General features: G+C 40.7%; 1 protein-coding gene across 2 annotated transcripts in view; it reads right to left on the bottom strand.

The window, feature by feature from the left end:
• The window catches only part of IL13RA1 (interleukin 13 receptor subunit alpha 1), a 77,741-nt gene that overhangs the window by 38,403 nt on the left and 19,693 nt on the right, over window positions 1-19,645 (bottom strand). For both annotated transcript variants that reach the window (XM_070502041.1, XM_070502042.1), the window contains exons 5-10: window positions 15,123-15,310; window positions 12,311-12,462; window positions 7,056-7,103; window positions 6,640-6,772; window positions 3,813-3,909; window positions 1,216-1,300 (exon numbers count right to left, since the gene is read on the bottom strand). In XM_070502041.1, the coding sequence (XP_070358142.1) occupies window positions 1,216-1,300; window positions 3,813-3,909; window positions 6,640-6,772; window positions 7,056-7,103; window positions 12,311-12,462; window positions 15,123-15,310 (703 nt within the window). The remainder of the gene's footprint in view (window positions 1-1,215; window positions 1,301-3,812; window positions 3,910-6,639; window positions 6,773-7,055; window positions 7,104-12,310; window positions 12,463-15,122; window positions 15,311-19,645) is intronic.

Here is a 19,645-nt window from a genome sequence, read left to right as displayed (position 1 = left end):
TGCGGTCCATCATTGACCGAAACGTCATTATGTGGTGCATGACTATTAAATTAACTTAATCCAACATAACAACACTATGAGGCTGGTGTTATCATTACCTCCACTTTACAAATGGGAAAACTGAGGCAGAGAGAGAGAGGTTAAGGAAGTTACCTAAGGTCAAACAGATGGTAAATGACACAGCAGAGATTTGAATCCAGACAATCTGACTCCAGAGTGCAGGCTATTATCTGCTATGCTGTACTGCTTCCCTCAATTAACTGCCCTATGCCTGTTAGTACTAATTTAAGATATATACAATAATATTGATATTTATTTCATTTAGTGTCTTTATTATTTTATTTGGGTGAATGTATTTATCAGAGAAACTTCAAACTCTTTCATTCTCGTACGGTCTTAGGTTTTCCAGCCATAAATTCCAGCAGGAGAGTCTGCAGCAAACGAACTCTAACAGTGGGGTCTGCGCTAGTTCCCCATCTTGGGAGGCCAGCTTTCCAGGCAGTAGCACGAACAAAATCTATTTCAATTGTTTACCCCATCTTTATCTTTCTCCAAATCAAGTTTACAAATTATCCAAGAGTCAGAAGCCCCGCCTATTGGGCTAGCTGCATAAAGGAGGCTCCTCCCCCTGCATGTTTGGATCAAATATGTTCCCTACCCCAGGGAGAGAGTGAAGCCCAGTGATGGGAGATGGGCAAAGTATTCTGGAGACTTCTTAGGTGGTACGCTTGGCCTGAGATATATTTTAAATCAGCTCGTCTTTAATCTTTTAGATAAAAAGTACTTTAAAATAATCAATCTAGAAATGAAATTCTGACACATGCTACAACTTGGATGAACCTCAAAAACATCATGCTAAGTGAAAGAAGCCAGACACAAAAGGACAGATATTGTAGGATTCCACTTATATGAGGTACCCAGAATAGGCAAATTCAGAGACACAAAGTAGAACAGATGTTACCAGGGGCTGGGGGCCATGAGGAGTTCTTGTTTAAAGGGCAGTTTCTGTTTGGGATGATGAAAAGGTTCAGGAAATGGTGATAATGGCTGAATGACATTGTAAGTGTACTCACTGCCATTGAACTGTACACTTAAAAACAATTAAAATGGTAAATTTTATGTTATGTATATTTTACCAAAATTTTTAAAAATCCCATAGCCTCAGAAAAAAAAAAAAAACCCACCAATTTCAAACCTCATAGAGTCAGTGCTTACCAGGGTATCATCATTCTGGTCTCCAAACATTTCTTTAAAAATCTTGCCAGGATCAGGAATTGGAGGAAACATAATGATCTTGAGCCTTTAAGAAAACAGACATTTTTGATCACATCTTCCAGCCTATAGGAACGTCCCAGTTAAATATAGCCATATTAAAAGAAGGCTTGGACAAAAGACATGTGACACAAGTCATCTTTAGTGATAAAGCAGTTGTGAAGAAATTTCTGAAACAAGCTGAGAAATCAATGTCCTAAGGGCATCAAGTGCGGGTGGAGCAAAAGGGCCATCAGCATAAGCAGACTACTTATACCCTATCATTTTAAAAGTTTTTTTCTAGTTTTATTGAGATATATTTGATAAATAAAAATTGTACAGGGCCGGCCCCGTGGCCGAGTAGTTCAGTTCGCGCGCTCTGCTTCAGCGGCCCAGGGTTTCGCCGGTTCGGATCCTGGGCGCAGACATGGCATCGCTTGTCAGGCCATGCTGAGGCGGCATCCCACATTCCACAACTAGAAGGATCCACAACTAAAATACACAACTATGTACCAGGGGGCTTTGGGGAGAAAAAGGAAAAATAAAATCTTTAAAAAAAAATTGTATATATTTCAGGGGTACAACGTATTGTTATGATACATGCATATATTGTGAAATGATTACCACAATCAAGCTAATTAATACTCCATCACTTCACATAGTTATGATTGTGTGTGTTATACCCCATCATTTAAATAATAATGGTGCTTTACTTATCATAGACCAAATGGGAGCTTGCTGTTTATAACTTTGAAAAAAATAATCTTCTGAGAGCAGGGTACATTCCTTTTTAATTTTTCTTTTTTTTTCTTACTTCTTCCTCTCTATTTGGCATCTTACAGTACCCTTTGGCAGACCTACCTCTTCTCCTAGGACTCTAAACACTGGTGTGCCCCAGGGTTCGGTCTTTTGTCCTCTTTATCTTACTTCATGAGGGCTCTCTTCCAGTCTTAGGGCTTTAAATCCATTTACATGCCAAGAATACCCAAAGTTCTATCTCCAGCCCACACCTCTCCCTTCAACTCCAGGTTCATGTATACAACTACCTATTTAACATCTCTACTTGGACATCTAATAGGCATCTCAAACTCAGCATGTTCAAAACTGAAGTCCTCACTTTTCCCCTAGAGCCAGCTCTCTTCACAATCTCCTCCATTTCAGTAAATGGCTCCAGCATTCACTCAGTTGCCGAAGCTAAAAATCTAAGTTATCCTTGAATCTTTGATTTCCCTCACATGTCCACAGACAAGCAGCCATCAGCAAGTGCTATCAAGTCTACCTTCAAAATATATCCCACATCTGACCACATCTTACTACCTCCATTCTAACCTCCTAGCCCAAGATACCTTCATCTTTCTCCCAAAACACGGCAATGCCTCCTAACTAGTCTCCCTGCTTCCACTCTTGCCCAAGTCAATTCTTCCCCCAGCAACTAGTGATCTTTTATGACAGTAAATCAGACCACGTCCCTCCCCTGCTTAAAACTCTCCAATGTTTCCCCATCAAGCCTAGGATAAAATCTCAGTTCCTTGCTATGACACGATCTGGCTCCGCCAACCTCTCCAGCCTCATCTCCTGTTGCTCTCCCCCTTGTGTACTCTACTCCAACAAGACACACGAAGCTCATTCCAGACTCGGGGCCTTTGCACTTGCTATTCCCTAGGCCTGGAATGCTTTTTCTTCAAATATCTGAATGGCTCACTCCTTCACTTTATTTAGTCTCGCCTTAAATGTCACTTTCTCAGAGAGGCCTTCCCTGGCCATCCTATGTAAGATGAGCCTCCTATCACTTCCTAGCCTTTCTCCCCATAACGTTACTACTCACTATGTGAAATCATAGCATTATTTTATATATATATATCTATATCTATCCCCTAGATATATGTCCCCCTAGAACACAGATAAGGACTTTTTCCTGTTCACTGTTGTAACCCCAGCAATTAAAACAGTGCCTGGCACTTAAATAGGCACACAATAAGTGTATGTTGAAAGTACATAGAAATAATGACAAAATACTGGTTCTGGACCCAGCTTAATAATCTTATTCCAACCTTAGGTATTTACTGCAAGAGTAAATAACAGCAGCAGACCAATCCGTATGGTGAGATATACAACATTCTCGAGGAATGAATACCATATATTAGAGACGACTGGATGAAGTTCTCATTCCTACAGCTTTAAGTAGTCACCTGCTTTGCATTAATACTAGACAAGCGATTCCCTTAGCAATGGTCTCCATTTCTAAAGCTTCATTCCAAGAGCTATCAACTAACTGTTGATAAATTAGCCATTTGAAAGAGTGAGTCAACATAAATTCTCTCAACAATTCTAAACACATGCAGAGAGCAGCACCTGAGCAGAGCCCTGAGAAACTAATCCAACGCTTTCCTCACCAGAAAATGGGCACAATAATTTTCTTTGCCATGCCGTACTGCCAAAACCCATTTATAGCCAAAACGCTTCTAATATGCTGAGCAAACATCAAACACTGTCATAAAGGGTGATAAGCAGAGCCACCAGGCTGGCAGAAACTGTCAAGCCTGCCCGGGCAGCTGCCTTACCTTTTTAGGTAAAGCAGCAGGACTATGATGGCACCTGCAACGATGACTGGAATGATGAGTAACATGGCTATGTAGAATGTGGGATCGGCCTTCTTACCTGGAAGATGGAAAGCAAACAGAAAGACATGAGAAATAAAACCCTTTTAGAAAGAACCCAAGCGACAGTTGTATTAGACTAGAGGGATCACAGATACTTCTGCCCTCGACCCCAATCTGTTTTCTGAAACTCTTCAATTATCTTATCTTCTGTTATCTTAATAGTGAAAAAAAAGTCCTGCTCTGATGCCTAAAATGCCATGGATGAATAAACACCTTTAGGATTATCTGAAACCAGGTATCTCAACTGGTTCCTTCCAGACACTACTAACAAAAATGTTACACCTGTTAAATATGTCATCTCATTAACAGTGACTATCTTTTCTTATTGGTTACTTACCACTACTAGAATACCTAAAATATTCCTAACAACTACCACTACTACTATTCTTAATTGAGCACCTACTACATGTCTGATACCATATTAGCTGCTTTTACATGCTTATATCTATGGTATAGAGATAGATAATATTATCTCCCATTTACACACATGAGAAGGATAAAGCTCAGAGAGGTTTAGTGGCTTGTCCAGAAGGATTTAGTATTGTGATGGAGTCAAGCCTCAAATCCAGCACTGTCCAATTCCAAAGCCTTTCATTAACTGCCTTGCTACATCTAACACATAGAATGTCATATGTCTGTTTATATGCTCACCTTTTCCACTAGTGCATGAAGATCTAGAAAGCGTCATCAGAGCCCAGCATCATTGCATTAGGCAGCCTCTAAAATATCCCCAAATGATTCCTGCCTCTTGATATTTACACCCTTGTGTAATCTCTTCCCCTCGAGAGTGGGCTGGACTAGTTGACTCATTTGTAAAGAATTGAATAGCAACAGAAATGGGATGTCATTTCTGAGATTCGGTTATAAACGTGGTTTCCACACTGGGTGTTCTCTCATACTTTTTCTTGCTTGGATCACTTACTTGGGGAAGCCAGCTGCCACACCATGAGGTAGCCCTGTGGGGAGGCCCAACTGGCAAAGAACTGAGGGAGGCTCTGTATTAGTTCCCTAGAGCTGCTGTAATAAATCACCACACACCGGTTGGCTTTAAACGACAGAAATGTATTCTCTCATAGTTGTGGAGGCTAGAAGTCCAAAATCATGGTATCTGAAAGGGCATACTCTCTCTGAAGGCTCTAAAGAAGAATCCCTCCTTGCCTCCTCCTAGCTTCTGGTAGCTCCTGGCTATCAATAGTGTTCCTTGGCTTGTAACTGCATCACTCTAATCTCTGCCTCCATCTTCACATGGCCTTCTTCCCTGTGTGTTCATGTGCCTGTGTTTCTGTTTATCCTCTCTTCTTCTCATAAGGATACTAGTCATTGAATTTAGGGCCTACCCTAAGCCATTATAACCCCCATCTTAACTTGATTACATCTGCAAAAACTCTATTTCCAAATAAGGTCACATTCACAGGTACCAAGAGTTCAGACTTGAACATATCTTTTTGAGGGATGCAATTCAACCTGCTACAGCCTCCGCCCAGCAGCCAGAGAAGAAGTGAGGCTCTCCGATGACCACATGAGTGAGCTTGGAAAGTGGATTCTCTAGCCCCAGTCAAGCCTTCAGATGAGACTGCAGTCCCAGCTGACAGATTGACTGTAACCTCATGAGAGAACTTGAGCCAGAGGTACCTAGCTAAGCCACACTCAGATTCCTACCCACAGAAACTGTGAGATGGTAAATATGTGTTTTTAAGCCACTAAATTTTGGGATGATTTGTTACGCAACAATAGATAACTAATATAACCACACCTGGCAGATCGCTTGTTCAGTCTCTCAGTTAATAGGGAATCGCTTACCTCAGCAACCTGTCTCTCTCACTGTTTTCTTAAGTTGGTCCTATTTTGCCCCAAGGAGCCACAAAAAAGATAGCCTATTCTCTCTTTTACCTGACAATATCTCAAATATTAGAATTCAGCAATCATGACTCCCCAAACTTACTTCAACTGTTTCTCCGAAAATTTTGAGATTCTTCAACATTTTGATTACCTATCAAGGATAGATTCCAGTCTGCCAATGCATCTCCTACAACGTGGTGCCCGGAATGGAATCCTGCACACTTCTCATGTAAGCAGGACACCGTGCCCCGTCCTGCTGCATTCCCTGGTTTCAGGCACTGCACCATCATGGCTGCCTATGACTACATATGCCTTTTGGGGATATTTAAGGGTTCAAAGTCGAGTCACTTTGATCTTACAGTCAAATAAAACCCTATACCCCACCCTACAACACACAGAGCCTTAAAGCACAGGTCTTTCTAACCCTGTACTTGAGCCTGACACATAGCTTGCTCAGCCTCTCACTTAATAAAGGAAACTGATTTTTTTTCAAACCTAGATACAGATTTATCTCTATTAAATGCCCTCAAGGTCATTGTTCTACTCTTGATTCTGTCACCAGCACATGGTATGGTCCTCTGGCACTGTAGAATCTGCAGATTTAATCATGCCTGCCTTCTACATTTTTGTTCAGGTTATTAACAAAGATGGAGACAGGAGAGAAGAGAGAATAACACCATTTGGATTTTGTGGATTTTCAAAGAGCTTTATTTTGTAAATTAGCCCTGGGTGATTTGACATTAATTAAACACAAAGTACATTTTGATCGCAAGTACTCTCTGGCTGACGTCAAGAATGCAGAACAGTCCTTTTGTCCAATCTATTTTCTGCTTCAGCTTAGTGTCCATGCATCAATGGTTTAAATTTTAATGAAATCCTGTTCTCTTACCTATACTCATCGCTTGACTCCAATTACTCCAGAGTTTGTCATCCTCATAGCATAATTTATTTGTTTTGACTCTTATTCTGACTGTGTTCACAGTATCAGGAAGAACACCGGGGACCATGAAACAAATTGTACCCTTAGATATAAAATAAAAACACACAAGAATATTACCAGTTAATTCTCTTTCTCTGCTGCTGAATCCTAAATATAATTATCTGCCAAATTCTGTATATGATTAAGACTTGGATTGCAATCTGAATTATCTGACTTTAACTCCTGAAAAAAAACAATTGGCAACAATGCACAGAACAAAGTAGTTTGTTTTTCTCAAAGCAGTTCCAATTCAGGCTATGCTCACCCTGCCCCACCCCTAATTACTCTGAGTTTAAGCCCAAATAGCTAAAGTTGAATTTACTGACCTCCAGGTCTCCCTCAAATTCTGGATTCTGACATTTGGCCTCTTCAACCTTGAAAATACAGAAAAATGAATAAATCCACAATTTTAAAAAAATCACATTTTGCATCATTTAACCATTTCTAACAAGGTTTCCTTTTGCTCCACTAAAGAGGATCAGGGGCAACGGAAAAAGTTGGTTTTTTTAATAAGTGGTGCTGGGTCAATTACATGTCCATATGAGGGGAAAAAACGAATCTTGACTCCTGCCTCACACTATTTACAAAGTCAATTCCAGATCTGAATATGAAAGTTAGACTAAATAAATAAATACAGCAAGCTTTTAGATGGAAACGTAGATTATCTTTGTGACCTTGAAGCAGGAAAAGATTTCTTAAATAGGACCAAAAAAATATTAACCATAAAGGAAAATGTTTTATAAAGTCATCTATATTAAAATTAAAAACTTCTTCTGTTCATCAAAAGATATGCTTGCTGTTAAGGAAATAAAAAGGTAATGTATAGAGTGACAGAAGATATTTGCAACTTCTGACAAAGAACTTGCATATATACATTATGTAATATATATTTATATTTATATATAATACACACACATATATACAGATATCTCACAAATTAATAAAGAAAAGACAGACAACCCAAAAGAAAAACTGGCAAAAGACTTGAACAGCCACTTCACAAGAGGATATCCAAATTGCCAATAAACACATTAAAAAGTGCTCAACTTCATTAGGCATCAGGGAAACGCAAATTAAATCTACAAGATAACAATACACACTCCTACCAGACAATACCAAGCGTTGGTGAGGATGTGAAGCATCTAGCACTCCCAATTTCTGCTCTTAGTAGTGTAAACTGGCACAACCATTTGGGAAAACTATTATCTACTAGAGACAATCATATGTAACCCTATGACCCATATACGCCCAACAGAAATGTATGTGCATGTGCACAGAAACAAGTACACAAATGCTCACAAAGACTCTATCCATAAAACTCCAAACTAGAAACTATCCAAATGTCCATCAATGGGAGAATGGAGAAATCAAATGTGGTAGATTGATATGATGGGATGAATGCAAGGAGAATGAACCATCTGCAACTACAGACAATGATATCAGTGAATCTCATAAACATAACATCAAGTGAAAGAAGGCAGACATACAAAAAAGTAACTTCTGTATAATTCATTTATATAAAGTTTAAAAAGAGGTAACACAACTAATCTACGGGATTAGAAGTCAAGACAATAGTTGCTCTTTGGGAGGACAGTGACCGACATGGGTCACGATGGGCCTTCTGGGCTTGCTGGTTACATAAGGGAAAATGGGAAGATATTGGTCAAAGGGTCCAAACTTTCAGTGATAAGTTCTGGGGATCTAATGGACAGCATGGTGATTATAGTTAATAATAGTGTATAATATCCTTGAAATTTGCTAAGAGAGTAGATCTTAAGTGTTCTCACCACAAAAAAAAGATAACAGTGTAAGGTTATGGATGTGTTAATTAACTTGATTGTGGTAATCATTTCACAATGTATATGTATATTAAATCATCATGTTGTACACCTTAAAATTAATCACATTGTACAACCTAAATATATACAATTTTTAGTCAATAATCATATCTCAATAAAGCTGGAAAAAATAGTCAACTTCTATAAAAGAGATGTTTAAACATGGAACAAAGACCAGAACACATAGCTATGATTTTTGGCATTCAATGTCATTCACTCAATGGTTCCTACCTGCATTTGTGAAGAGCTAAAACGCCAACTGAATGATCAAGGGCCACCCTATCAATATTTCACATAGGGGTGGAGAAAAAACCATTCAGGGTCTACTGCACCCCATTGCTGACCATTAGGAGTCAGATGCCTGCTGGGCCATTACAAGTGTCAACTACCACTTGAGGGATCAAGTTGCAGGCTGATGTCCCCCCCTCCCCTGGACCATCTCCCAGATATATATATTCCAAAATCTGCAAATCATTGTGTAAACTGAAGGTTCTGGGTTCTTGTTCAAATGTAAATCCCCTTGTGTAGTTTATCAGCTGTTCAGATACCTCTGTGAGGAAAGGAAAACAAGGGCACACACAGAGCACCAGGCAGATAGTCTACGGGGATGAGGGTGGACACAGACAAGTCATTCCCCACTTTATGATCCTGTCACGAGCTACCTCTGAGCACAGCCCCCACGTGATGGCACCAGTTCATGGTCCAGCCTACTTGCTCCTCTCAACTGGAACACAAGGCAAAATAATTCCTCAAAAAGTCTTGTAAAAAGGAAACACAAAAGATCTAACCAGCAGAGCTCAAAATCAATGAACACACAAGAAACTGATGACATTCTAGGGGAGGAAGCAGCTGGTGAACATCTGCTAGGAGAGAGAACACTAAATTCAAGTGTACACATAGTTAATTTCAAACAGATTATAGTTCTGATTTAGGTGGATAAATTCCATAGTATGTGTGTTCTCTTCGATGCATAAATTTGTAAAAAAGGTAACTCAATTCAACAAGAATTTACTTTTTTTAATACGAAAATTGCATTTCTTTATTCAACAAATATTTTGTTGCATTTTGCAAGGCCTTGTAAGGAATATGTGAGGTGGTAAATTCCTTGTTACTAAAACAATACTAAATCATCCAATGTTGGATACAAACACTAGCGGAGACTATGGCTCCTGGAAGATGGTCAATATACATTTGTTCAATAAATGAACAAATAACAAAAAAATAAATGGATTAATACTGGAAGATTTCTAGAACTCATTCTAAAACAAAATGTGAGTCTTCCCATACTTTTATCAATGCAGACTTTGGCATCTATTTTAGAAGTATAATTGACATACAATATTATATTAGTTTCAGGTGTACAACATGGTGATTTGACAATTATATACATTACGAAATGATCACCACAAGTCAACTTACCACCTGTCCCCACACAAAGTTAATACAGTATTAGTGTCTATATTCCCCATATTGTACATTATGTCTACATGACATTTATTTTATAACTGGAATTTTGTACCTCTTGATCTCCTTCACTCATTTCACCCACTCCCCAAACTCTGGCAACCATCAATATGTTCTCTATAACTATGAATCTGGTTTTGTTTTGTTTTCTTTGTTCATTTTAAAAAGGATTTATTAAGTGATGACTATGTACATATTGTTATACCAAGTATTCTTGGTCAAAGTTTAATACAGGGAGACCAAACTTTGAAGTCATACTTATTAGCTGTGTGGCCTGTAGCAAGTTATTTAAGCTCTCTGAGCCTTAGTTTCTCAGTAAAATGTAGGTTAAAATAGAACCTATTCCATGGATTGCTATGAGCTACTGTATAAGAAGTACACAGAAGAATATATTTGTGGCACATCATAAACACTTCATAAGTGATGGCTGCTACTATTAAGAGGAAGCACTGAGGTGGGCCCCGGTGGTTAAGAATAAAAGCTTTGGAGTTAGACTTTTGTAGAAATCTTGGCTCTAAGACTGACTAGAAATATGACCTTAGCAGCACCCTCTAAAACCAAGTTTTCTCATCTGTAAAATGGGGATGAAATAACAGGACCTAGAATGAGACAATTCACATAAAGTGCTTATTAAAATACATAGTACTTAGTAATCGCTCAATACATGTTAGCTGCTATGAGGAGCAGGAACAGCACAGAGTACACACCAACCAACCCCTCCCTACAGGAGCTTAGGTTTTTAGCGGAGACAAAAGGCCTACGCATGTTATCAGGGTAACCAGCAGGACATAACTCAGTGCCAAGTGAGTAATCCGAGCAGCATGTGTCTCAGGATTGCAGACAGAAGAGAGCAGTAAAGGCTAGAGTAGGCAAGTTTATGTCGCCTTTCTGACAGCTCACCTAGCTGTAAACCCAAGCCTCAACCACTCCTCGCTTGAAAGCCCTTTGCTTTTCCCCTGTGCGGTATTGTACGGGGTCACTGGATTCTGGGATAGATAATGATTATTCTATTTCAGCACACGGATTCCTCGGCAAATGCCCAGAGGAGCTCTGCTCTCTCCCTCTGGAGAGTTATGGCCCGTCAACACTCACTTAATTTAGGAAGTATTTTGAAGTCCTCAGGATGAGCTAAAACCACTGGACCAAGGACCTTGCCTACACACAAGGTGCTCGGCAACTTGAAAAGCCAAAATAAAACACTTGGTTTCTAACCTCTAAAACTCAAATGCACACAGGGCCCAGGCAGGTGGCACACAAGTGAGTGGCACAGTTCCTGTGGTCTTGAGGCGCCACCTTATGGAAACTGCACTCCTCAGGTACGATGGTTTTAAATCTGGGCAAAAAATTCAAATTTAATAAACAAAAGCCCACTTTGTTTGTGGTCCAAACAGAAATGTTTGAGGCCCGAGCTTTTGACCTCTACGCTAAAGTGTGACAATGGGACTGATGCCCGGAGATTATGCCACATCTTTTATGCCCAGTGCCCCACAGAGAACTCTAATTAGCATATTTTGTATTAGCTTCCTAATAGCATAAGCATACACAATCCAACAAATACTGACTACTAGAATTTGACTACTCTAGTTGCCACAAATTCCAAGAAAACTCAATGGCCATACCAGAACCTCCAAGTATCTACCTGATCTGACCTTGGCCTCCCACTCAGACACCTTTTCCTACTATATTTTGGCCACAACAATCTCCTTTCTGTTTCTCACACATGCCAAGCTCATTCGCGCCTCAGAGTCTTTGTACGTGCTGCCCGCCCTCACCCCCACAGCTTCAGATGATAGCTCCTGCTCACCATTCTGGTCTCATCTCAAATGTCATCACTTCGGGGACTACCCTACACCATACTCCCTCAAGCACGCCTGTCACCCTGCTATGTCACTCCATTTAATTTTCTTCATAGCACTCATTCTCTGAAATAAGCTTGCTCATTTACATACTTATTTTCTAGTAGGTAAGCATCATGGAAAAAACTTTTTTGCCAGGTGTCATGTGCACATAAAATAGTGCCTGGCACATGACAGACATGTCATAAAAATTTGTTGAGCAAATGAATCAATGAATGGCTTGAATCTTGCAGCCAATCTACCATGAACCCTCAAACCTTCCACCATGCCGTGTTTTAGACAAAAAGTTTCATTATCATCAACATCATCAAAAAGTAACAAATCTAAGCCACATTTCATTGATATTTCAATTTATTATACAACAAGAAATTCAAGTGAAAGAAAAATACTCAAATAAAGACAACTATCTAAAAAAAAACTTACGGAGAAAATATCCCGAGTCTCAGTCTGGCTGTTATTGACTTCTACTTGATAAGATAAGCATCTGCTATAAAAGTTCTGTGGATTCTTCCACTGCACATACAAGTCACCATTTTGGAAGAAGAGCTTTTTAATATGTGGAGGATCAGGCTTCACTGAAAGATAGAAGAAGAAGAGTACCAATTAGCTTCCAGACTTTATTTTGATGAGGTACATATATGGGTAGAGATAATGAAGGTCAAAAAGTTAAATGAAAATAGCGCTGATGCTTTTAATGGCCTTACATGATGAGACATACAGTTCTAGAATTTTTTTTTTTTTGAGGAAGATTAGCCCTGAGCTAACATCTGCTGCCACTCCTCCTCTTTTTGCTGAGGAAGACTGGCCCTGAGCTAACATTCGTGCCCATCTTCCTCTACTTTATATGTAGGATGCCCGCCACAGCATGGCTTGACGAGCAGTGTGTAGGTCCAATCCTGGGATCCAAACCAGCGAACCCCGGGCCGCCAAAGCAGAATGTGCGAACCTAACCACTGTGCAACCAGGCCAGCTCCCAGTTCTAGAACTTCTGATTAGCCACAATTAATGTAGGAAGCTTACTTTGCCTAGTAAAATGGATCTAAGGAACATCTTTGGGGTGTATGGCAGATGAGAAGAACTCTGCCTTGCATCTGGTTAGAAAATGGCTAGTAGATAATCAGGCCATCTAGCTGCACCAGAGAGAATAAAGAAAAGAAGTGCGTGGGTCCAGATGTGCCTCCACCTGATGGGTGGCAAGGGGTACCAGGCGCAAGGGGTCTCCCCAGCTGTCACTCACGTGTGCCAATCAAAGACCACAACACGTTAGCCTGGTCTCTGTCATATGCTACATCATGGATGAACCTTGAGGACATCATGCAAAGTGAAATGAGCCCATTACAAAAGAACAAATACTGTACGATTCTACTCATATGAGGAATCTGAAGTAGTCAAAATCATAGAAAAAGAAAGTAGGAAGGTGGTTACCAAGGGCTGGGGGAAGGAAGAAGGGGAATTAGTGTTCAATGGGCAGCGAGTTTCACTTTTACAAGATGAAAAAGTTCTAGAGGTCTGCTGCACAACAATGTGAATGTACTTAACACTCCTGAACTGTACACTTAAAAACGGTTAAGATGGCAAATTTTATGTTGTGTGATTATAACCACAATTAAAAATAAAGTAAAAAAAAATGAACCTAGTCAACTCAGTTTCTTGGGAGTCAACTATGGCTTAAGACCAAGCAACAGAAGAGAATGGCTAATTAACAGAGAACAGCTTGAAGATGTCATTTTCTAGCTGAGACAGAGCTCCCTTTATGTCACCACTAATCTCCAGGAAGAAGAATAGCAAACTGAGCTTTCAAAGGTCCATCGAGGACAATCTGCCAAGCAAGGGGGAGGACAGACAACGGTGTTGCTTCAGATTATCCGACTTGGCAAGTCACTGCGACCTCACTCTCCTGGCCTACAAACTAAGCCGCCTTCGGTCCACTATTAGAACTCACTTCCATGACTATTCAAAGGGACGGTAAATAGAGTTCTGCTCACAGACTTGGGAGCCTTTGTCAATTCATGATTTGCCTACAAATTTTCTGTATACCACTTAGCCAGAACCTGAGCTCCCTGTTGGGGTACTACAGCAAATAAATAAACACGATGCCTATAGTAGCCTGCTTTAGAGATTTATAAAACGCTTTGACACACCTCACATCACATGGACCTTACACCAATCCTTTGAGGTCAAGAGGGACAATGTACCCTGTTTTACAGATAAGGAAACAAAGAGAGTTTATGGGGCCGGCCCCGTTGCCGAGTGGTTAAGTTCACACGCTCCGCTTTGGCAGCCCAGGCTTTCGCAGGTTCGGATCCTGGGCACGGACATGGCCCCGCTCACCAAGCCATGCTGAGGCAGCATCCTACATGCCACAACTAGAAGGACCCACAACTTAAATACGCAACTATGTACCAGGGGGCTTTGGGAGAAAAAGGAAAAATAAAATCTTTAAAAAAAGAAAAAAAGATGGGGCTGGCCCCGTGGCCGAGTGGTTAAGTTCGCGCTCTCTGCTGCAGGTGGCCCATTGTTTCGTTGGTTCGAATCCTGGGCGTGGACATGGCACTGCTCATCAAACCACGCTGAGGCGGCGTCCCACATGCCACAACTAGAGGGACCCACAACGAAGAATATACAACTATGTACCGGGGGGGCTTTGGGGAGAAAAAGGAAAAAATAAAATCTTAAAAAAAAAAAAAAAGAAAAAAAGAGAGAGCTTATATACCCTGTCCGAGGTAAAGAAGCTAGGCCCTCAAGCAGATGTTTTGTTTTCAAGTTGAGGGCTCTTTCTAACAGGCCGACACTTGGCAGCACTGGTTGTTCTGATTGATCAGTGCCTGACAGTTTGATTATCACCCCAGATCATTCCACCTCCACTCTCAGCTTTTCCTAAGAGAGAAATTATTCAGGAACTCTATTCGACCACTTTTATTCTGCGGCATCATCTTCTCAAGCATCATGAGTAAAAGACAATAGATCTTAAGAGTCAGAGAGCCTGGGTTCCAAGCTTGGTTCTACAACCAACTGCTTGCTCCAAGTCTCGGCGTGCTCATAGGAAACAAGGACAAAGCCTGCAGCACACGTGCTCAATAAATGTTAGGATTTCCCAGCTTGCTTCTTTAAAAAGGATCAAAGAAAGGCACACCCAAATATAGTCCTTTTTTTCTTGGAAGATCTTAAAACCAAAATCATCATTTTTTATTATTTGTATTGATTGATCAAAAGATGTAACACTTCTAAAACTTACCATGAGAAGTTAAAGGCACTATATTGAAAAATGGTCTAATTTTTCCTGCATTATCCTTGACCATTATTTGGACACTGTGCTGTTCGAAAATGGAATCCTTCACTTCAGTCAGAGCAAAGGAACAACCGATGTGTTGACCTTCTCTATAGATGTCTTCACATTGAAGAATTTTTCCCAGGCTGCTGTGCCTACAAGATAAAATGAGATAAGCTTCTGCATTATTTTTAACAAAGTATTCAAGAAACAAAGGCAAAAGTTTGTTGCTGCTGTTTTTTTAATGACTGAAGATGTCCATGAAAAGCAATATTTGCATACAGCGAGACAGCTTTTTTAAAAACCCTATTTTATAATGTAGCTCCATTTCATATTCTAGGAAGAAAGAAATGTTCCTTTTTGATGAACACTGGTACTTCCAGTAGCTATAGAAACTATAGAGTCCTGACCCTTTCTCCTCTTTTATATAAGAGATGTTACGAGGCCCAGATGAGAAGTTTTACGCTTCTTGAAAATGCCTCATCTGCTGAATTCCATGATTTTACTCTGGTCCCTCTGCCTGCTCCTTCCCTGCTTGCTTGGCTTGCTCTTCTCCCTTCTCTCCTCAGAGGGCTCACATCCAGTCCTCAGCCCTCTGCACATTCTCCCCTATTTCGTACTACCTCATCCATTCACCCTCAGTTTATCACCTCCATTCCTTGATTAGAATTTCTACACTGGGGATTCCTAGTCCTGACCTCTCACCTGGGAGCTAGTCTCAGATTTCTGATTTTTTTTTTTTTTGAGGAAGATTAGCCCTGAGCTAACTACTGCCAATCCTCCTCTTTTTGCTGAGGAAGACTGGCCCTGAGCTAACATCCATGCCCATCTTCCTCCAATTTCTATGTGGGACGCTTACCACATCATGTCTTTTGCCAAGCGGGGCCATGTCCCCACCCGGGATCCGAAGCAGCAAACCCCGGGCTGCCAAGAAGCGGAACGTGCACACTTAACTGCTGTGCCACCGGGCCGGCCCCTAGTCTCAGATTTCTAACTGCTCCATCTGAGTGTTCCACTCTTGCCTCAAATTCAATGGCCAAAACATAGGCCTCTCTTCCCTGCCAAACTGCCTTTTCTTCTAACCTTCCAAATTTCCCTCAGTCAGAGCTCATTTTCTCTAGGCTCCTCAATTAGAGCCTTTGAAATCACCTTTTTTCCACTCCTTTCCCTGTATTCTATCACCATATTCTGTTATTTCTTCCTTTGCAAAGCTTCTGGATTCTCTCCTGTGATATTCCCACTGCCCTCACCCTGTTTCATGCCCTAATCACTTCAGGCTTCCTGTCTTCTCCAGATTGAACCTCTCTGACCTTCATTATTAGTGCTCTCCAATCCCTGCCAGATCAATGTTCCAGAACATAACGGCTTTCTAAGTGTCTTACTCTACCGTGTGGCTTTAAATAGACTTCCCAGTACTGCTGGCATCTTATTTCCCATTTCAAAAACCTCTACACATATCTTTCCCCAATGATCATCAGTACCTAGCACAGTGCAGGTACAAAGGATGTGCTCATTACACTTTTTTGTCTAGGCTATCAAAGGACTCTGTTTTGTAGTAACTGGCAGAAGACACAAAGTCAAGTCTTACCTCATCAGCCATAATGGGAGATGTGTAAAGGTTCTGTAGGAAAGGAAGACAATTTAAAAATGAACTAAGATGGAAACAATAAGTGTTGGAGAGGATGTGGAGAGAAGGGAACAGTCATACACTGCTGGTGGGAGTGCAAACTGGTGCAGCCACTATGGAAAACAGTATGGAGTATCCTCAAAAAATTAAGAATAGATCTACCATATGATCCAGCTATTCCACTGCTGGGTATTATCAAAGGAATAGGAAAACACAAATGTGTAAAGATACATGCACCCCTATGTTCATCGCAGCCTTATTCACAATAGCCAAGACTTGAAAGCAACCTAGGTGCCCATGAAGGGACGAATGGATAAAGAAGATGTGGTATATATGCACAATGGAATACTACTCAGCCATAAGAAACGATGAAATCTGGCCATTTGTGACAACATGGATGGTCCTTGAGGGTATTATGCTTAGCGAAATAAGTCAGAAGGAGAAAGTCAAATATCGTATGCTCTCACTCATAAATAGGAGAGAAAAACAATAACAAACAAGCACACAGAGACAGATATTGGACTGGTGGTTACCAAAGGGGAAGGGGGGAGGGAGGAGGGTGGATGCCACAACTAGAAGCATCCACAACTGGAATATACAACTATGTACCGGGGGCTTTGGGGAGAAGAAGGAAAAATTAAATCCTTAAAAAAAAAAAAAGATTGGCACCTGAGCTAACATCTGTTGCCAATCTTCATTTTTTTCTTCTTCTCCCCAGAGTCCCCCAGTACATAGTTGTATTCTCTAGTTGTGGTCCTTTTGGTTGTGCTATGTGGGATGCCACCTCAGCATGGCCTGATGAACGGTGCCATGTCCATGCTCAGGATCCAAACCGGCGACACCCTGGGCCACTGAAGTGGAGCGCGCAAATTTAACCACTCGGCCACGGGGCCAGCCCCTGACAGTTTCTTACAAAACTAAACATACTCTTACCATATGATCAGCAATTGTGCTCCCTGGTATTTACCTACAGGAGCTGAAAGCATGTCCACACAAAAACCTGCATACAAATATTTAGAGCCTCTTTATTCATAATTGCCAAAGCTTAGAAGCAACCAAGATGTCCTTCAGTAGGTGAATGGATGAATAAACTGTGGTACATGCAGACAATGGAATATTATTTAGCACTAAAAAGAAATGAGCTATCAAGCCATGAAAAGACATGGAAGTACCTTCAGTGTATATTCCAAAGTGAAAGAAGCCAATCGGAAAAGGCTACATACTGAATGATTCCAACTATGACATTCTGGAAAAGGCAAAACTGTGGAGACAGTAAAAAGATCAGTGGCTGCCAGTGGTTGCAGAGGGAGCGATGAATAGGCGGAGCACAGGGAATTTTTAGGGCAGTGAAAATACTCGGCAGGATACTATAATGATGACTATACGTCATTATGCATTTGTCCAAACCCACAGAATGTACAACACCAAGAGTGAGCCCCACGGTAAACCACCACCTTTGAGTGATTGCGGTGTGTCAGTGTAGGTTCATCAATTGTCACAAATTCTGTACCATTCTGGTGGGGGATTTTGATAATGGGGGAGGCTACGTGCTCTGGGGATAGGGGTATATGGGAAACCTCTTTACCTTCCTCTCAATTTTGTTGTAAACCTAAAACTGCTCTAAAAAAACTTGTCTTTAAAAAAAAAATTCGAATCTAATGTATTTATTCCTTCAAAGGCTGTGCAAAGAAATGCTTCAATATAGAAAATGCTCTTGTCCCTTAAGAGGTAGTATGTAAGGTTTTTCTCCCAGTTGTAGGCCCCTGTGGTTCATAAGTGAAAACAGTCTTCTAAAAACTAAACTATTGCCACAGCTAGTTTTGAGATCAGACCAGCCTGGAATGCGTTCCGCCCACAGCCAGAAACAAAACTAAAGAAATTTATGACATTTTTGTTACATAACTAAAGGAAACTATATAAAAAATTAATCTTTTTCAGATAATGAAAGGAATTCTTCTAATGGGTAATCCTTTTTCATTTTTGTACCCTGAGTATTTTACATATTCTCACGGCCCCCAGATAAGAAACTAAAAAAAAAATTGTAACTTAAAAAAAGAACAAAAGGGAAAATATTGGTTGTGAATAGGCAACTTTTGGGGATTTCTTGTGAAAGATTAGATGACAAGCTAAGCTAGGAGGCATTCAAGTGCTTCCTGTTAAAATTCACACACTGAAATCTTCCATAGAATCACACTGGAGATATAAGGACAAAATGGACAAACTACAGACTATTTCCCCAACTGTGAAGATGATTAATGCGCTAAGAAATTCCCTAAAATTCATTGGCATGGCTAGTCTGTAGCTGTTAAGTGAGGCTACTTTCAGTGCCAGAATATCCCCGAAGGACCACAAGTCACTGCCCCCGGACTTCAAAATGACTCCACATTTTCTGATTGGGACTGAGGGAAACAGTCTGTGGCAGCTTGTTTGACATGATTACACCGGTACCTAAACCAATTCTGGGTGCTTGAGAATGAATGAGCCATGGGTCTCCCTTTCTTTTCTGGTTTTGATTAGAAAGGATGTCTCTATGGGGGAGCAGGGGAGGAGGAGGTATGGGCTGGGTGCTAATTCTTTGAGGTGGGGGAAGAGGCCAGCAATGTGTACTCGCTACATCTGCAAGGGAGTGGGGATGAATAACAAAAAACAATATAGCCATCATGTATTGAGTGCTTACTGTATACACGTTAGCAGTTAGGCAAGGCTCCAAATTACCTTCCACACAACAACAGCCCTCACAACAACCTTAAGAGGAAGCACTATTATTACTATCCCCATTTTACAGATTACAAAACTGAGCCTCAGCGAGAAGGGACTTGCCCAAATTTACACTGCTAGTAAGGAAGAGAGGCAGGATTTGAAC

This window comes from Equus asinus, chromosome X (assembly GCF_041296235.1).
Source record: "Equus asinus isolate D_3611 breed Donkey chromosome X, EquAss-T2T_v2, whole genome shotgun sequence".
NCBI lineage: Eukaryota > Metazoa > Chordata > Mammalia > Perissodactyla > Equidae > Equus > Equus asinus.
This window is presented reverse-complemented; position numbering and strand designations above follow the sequence as displayed.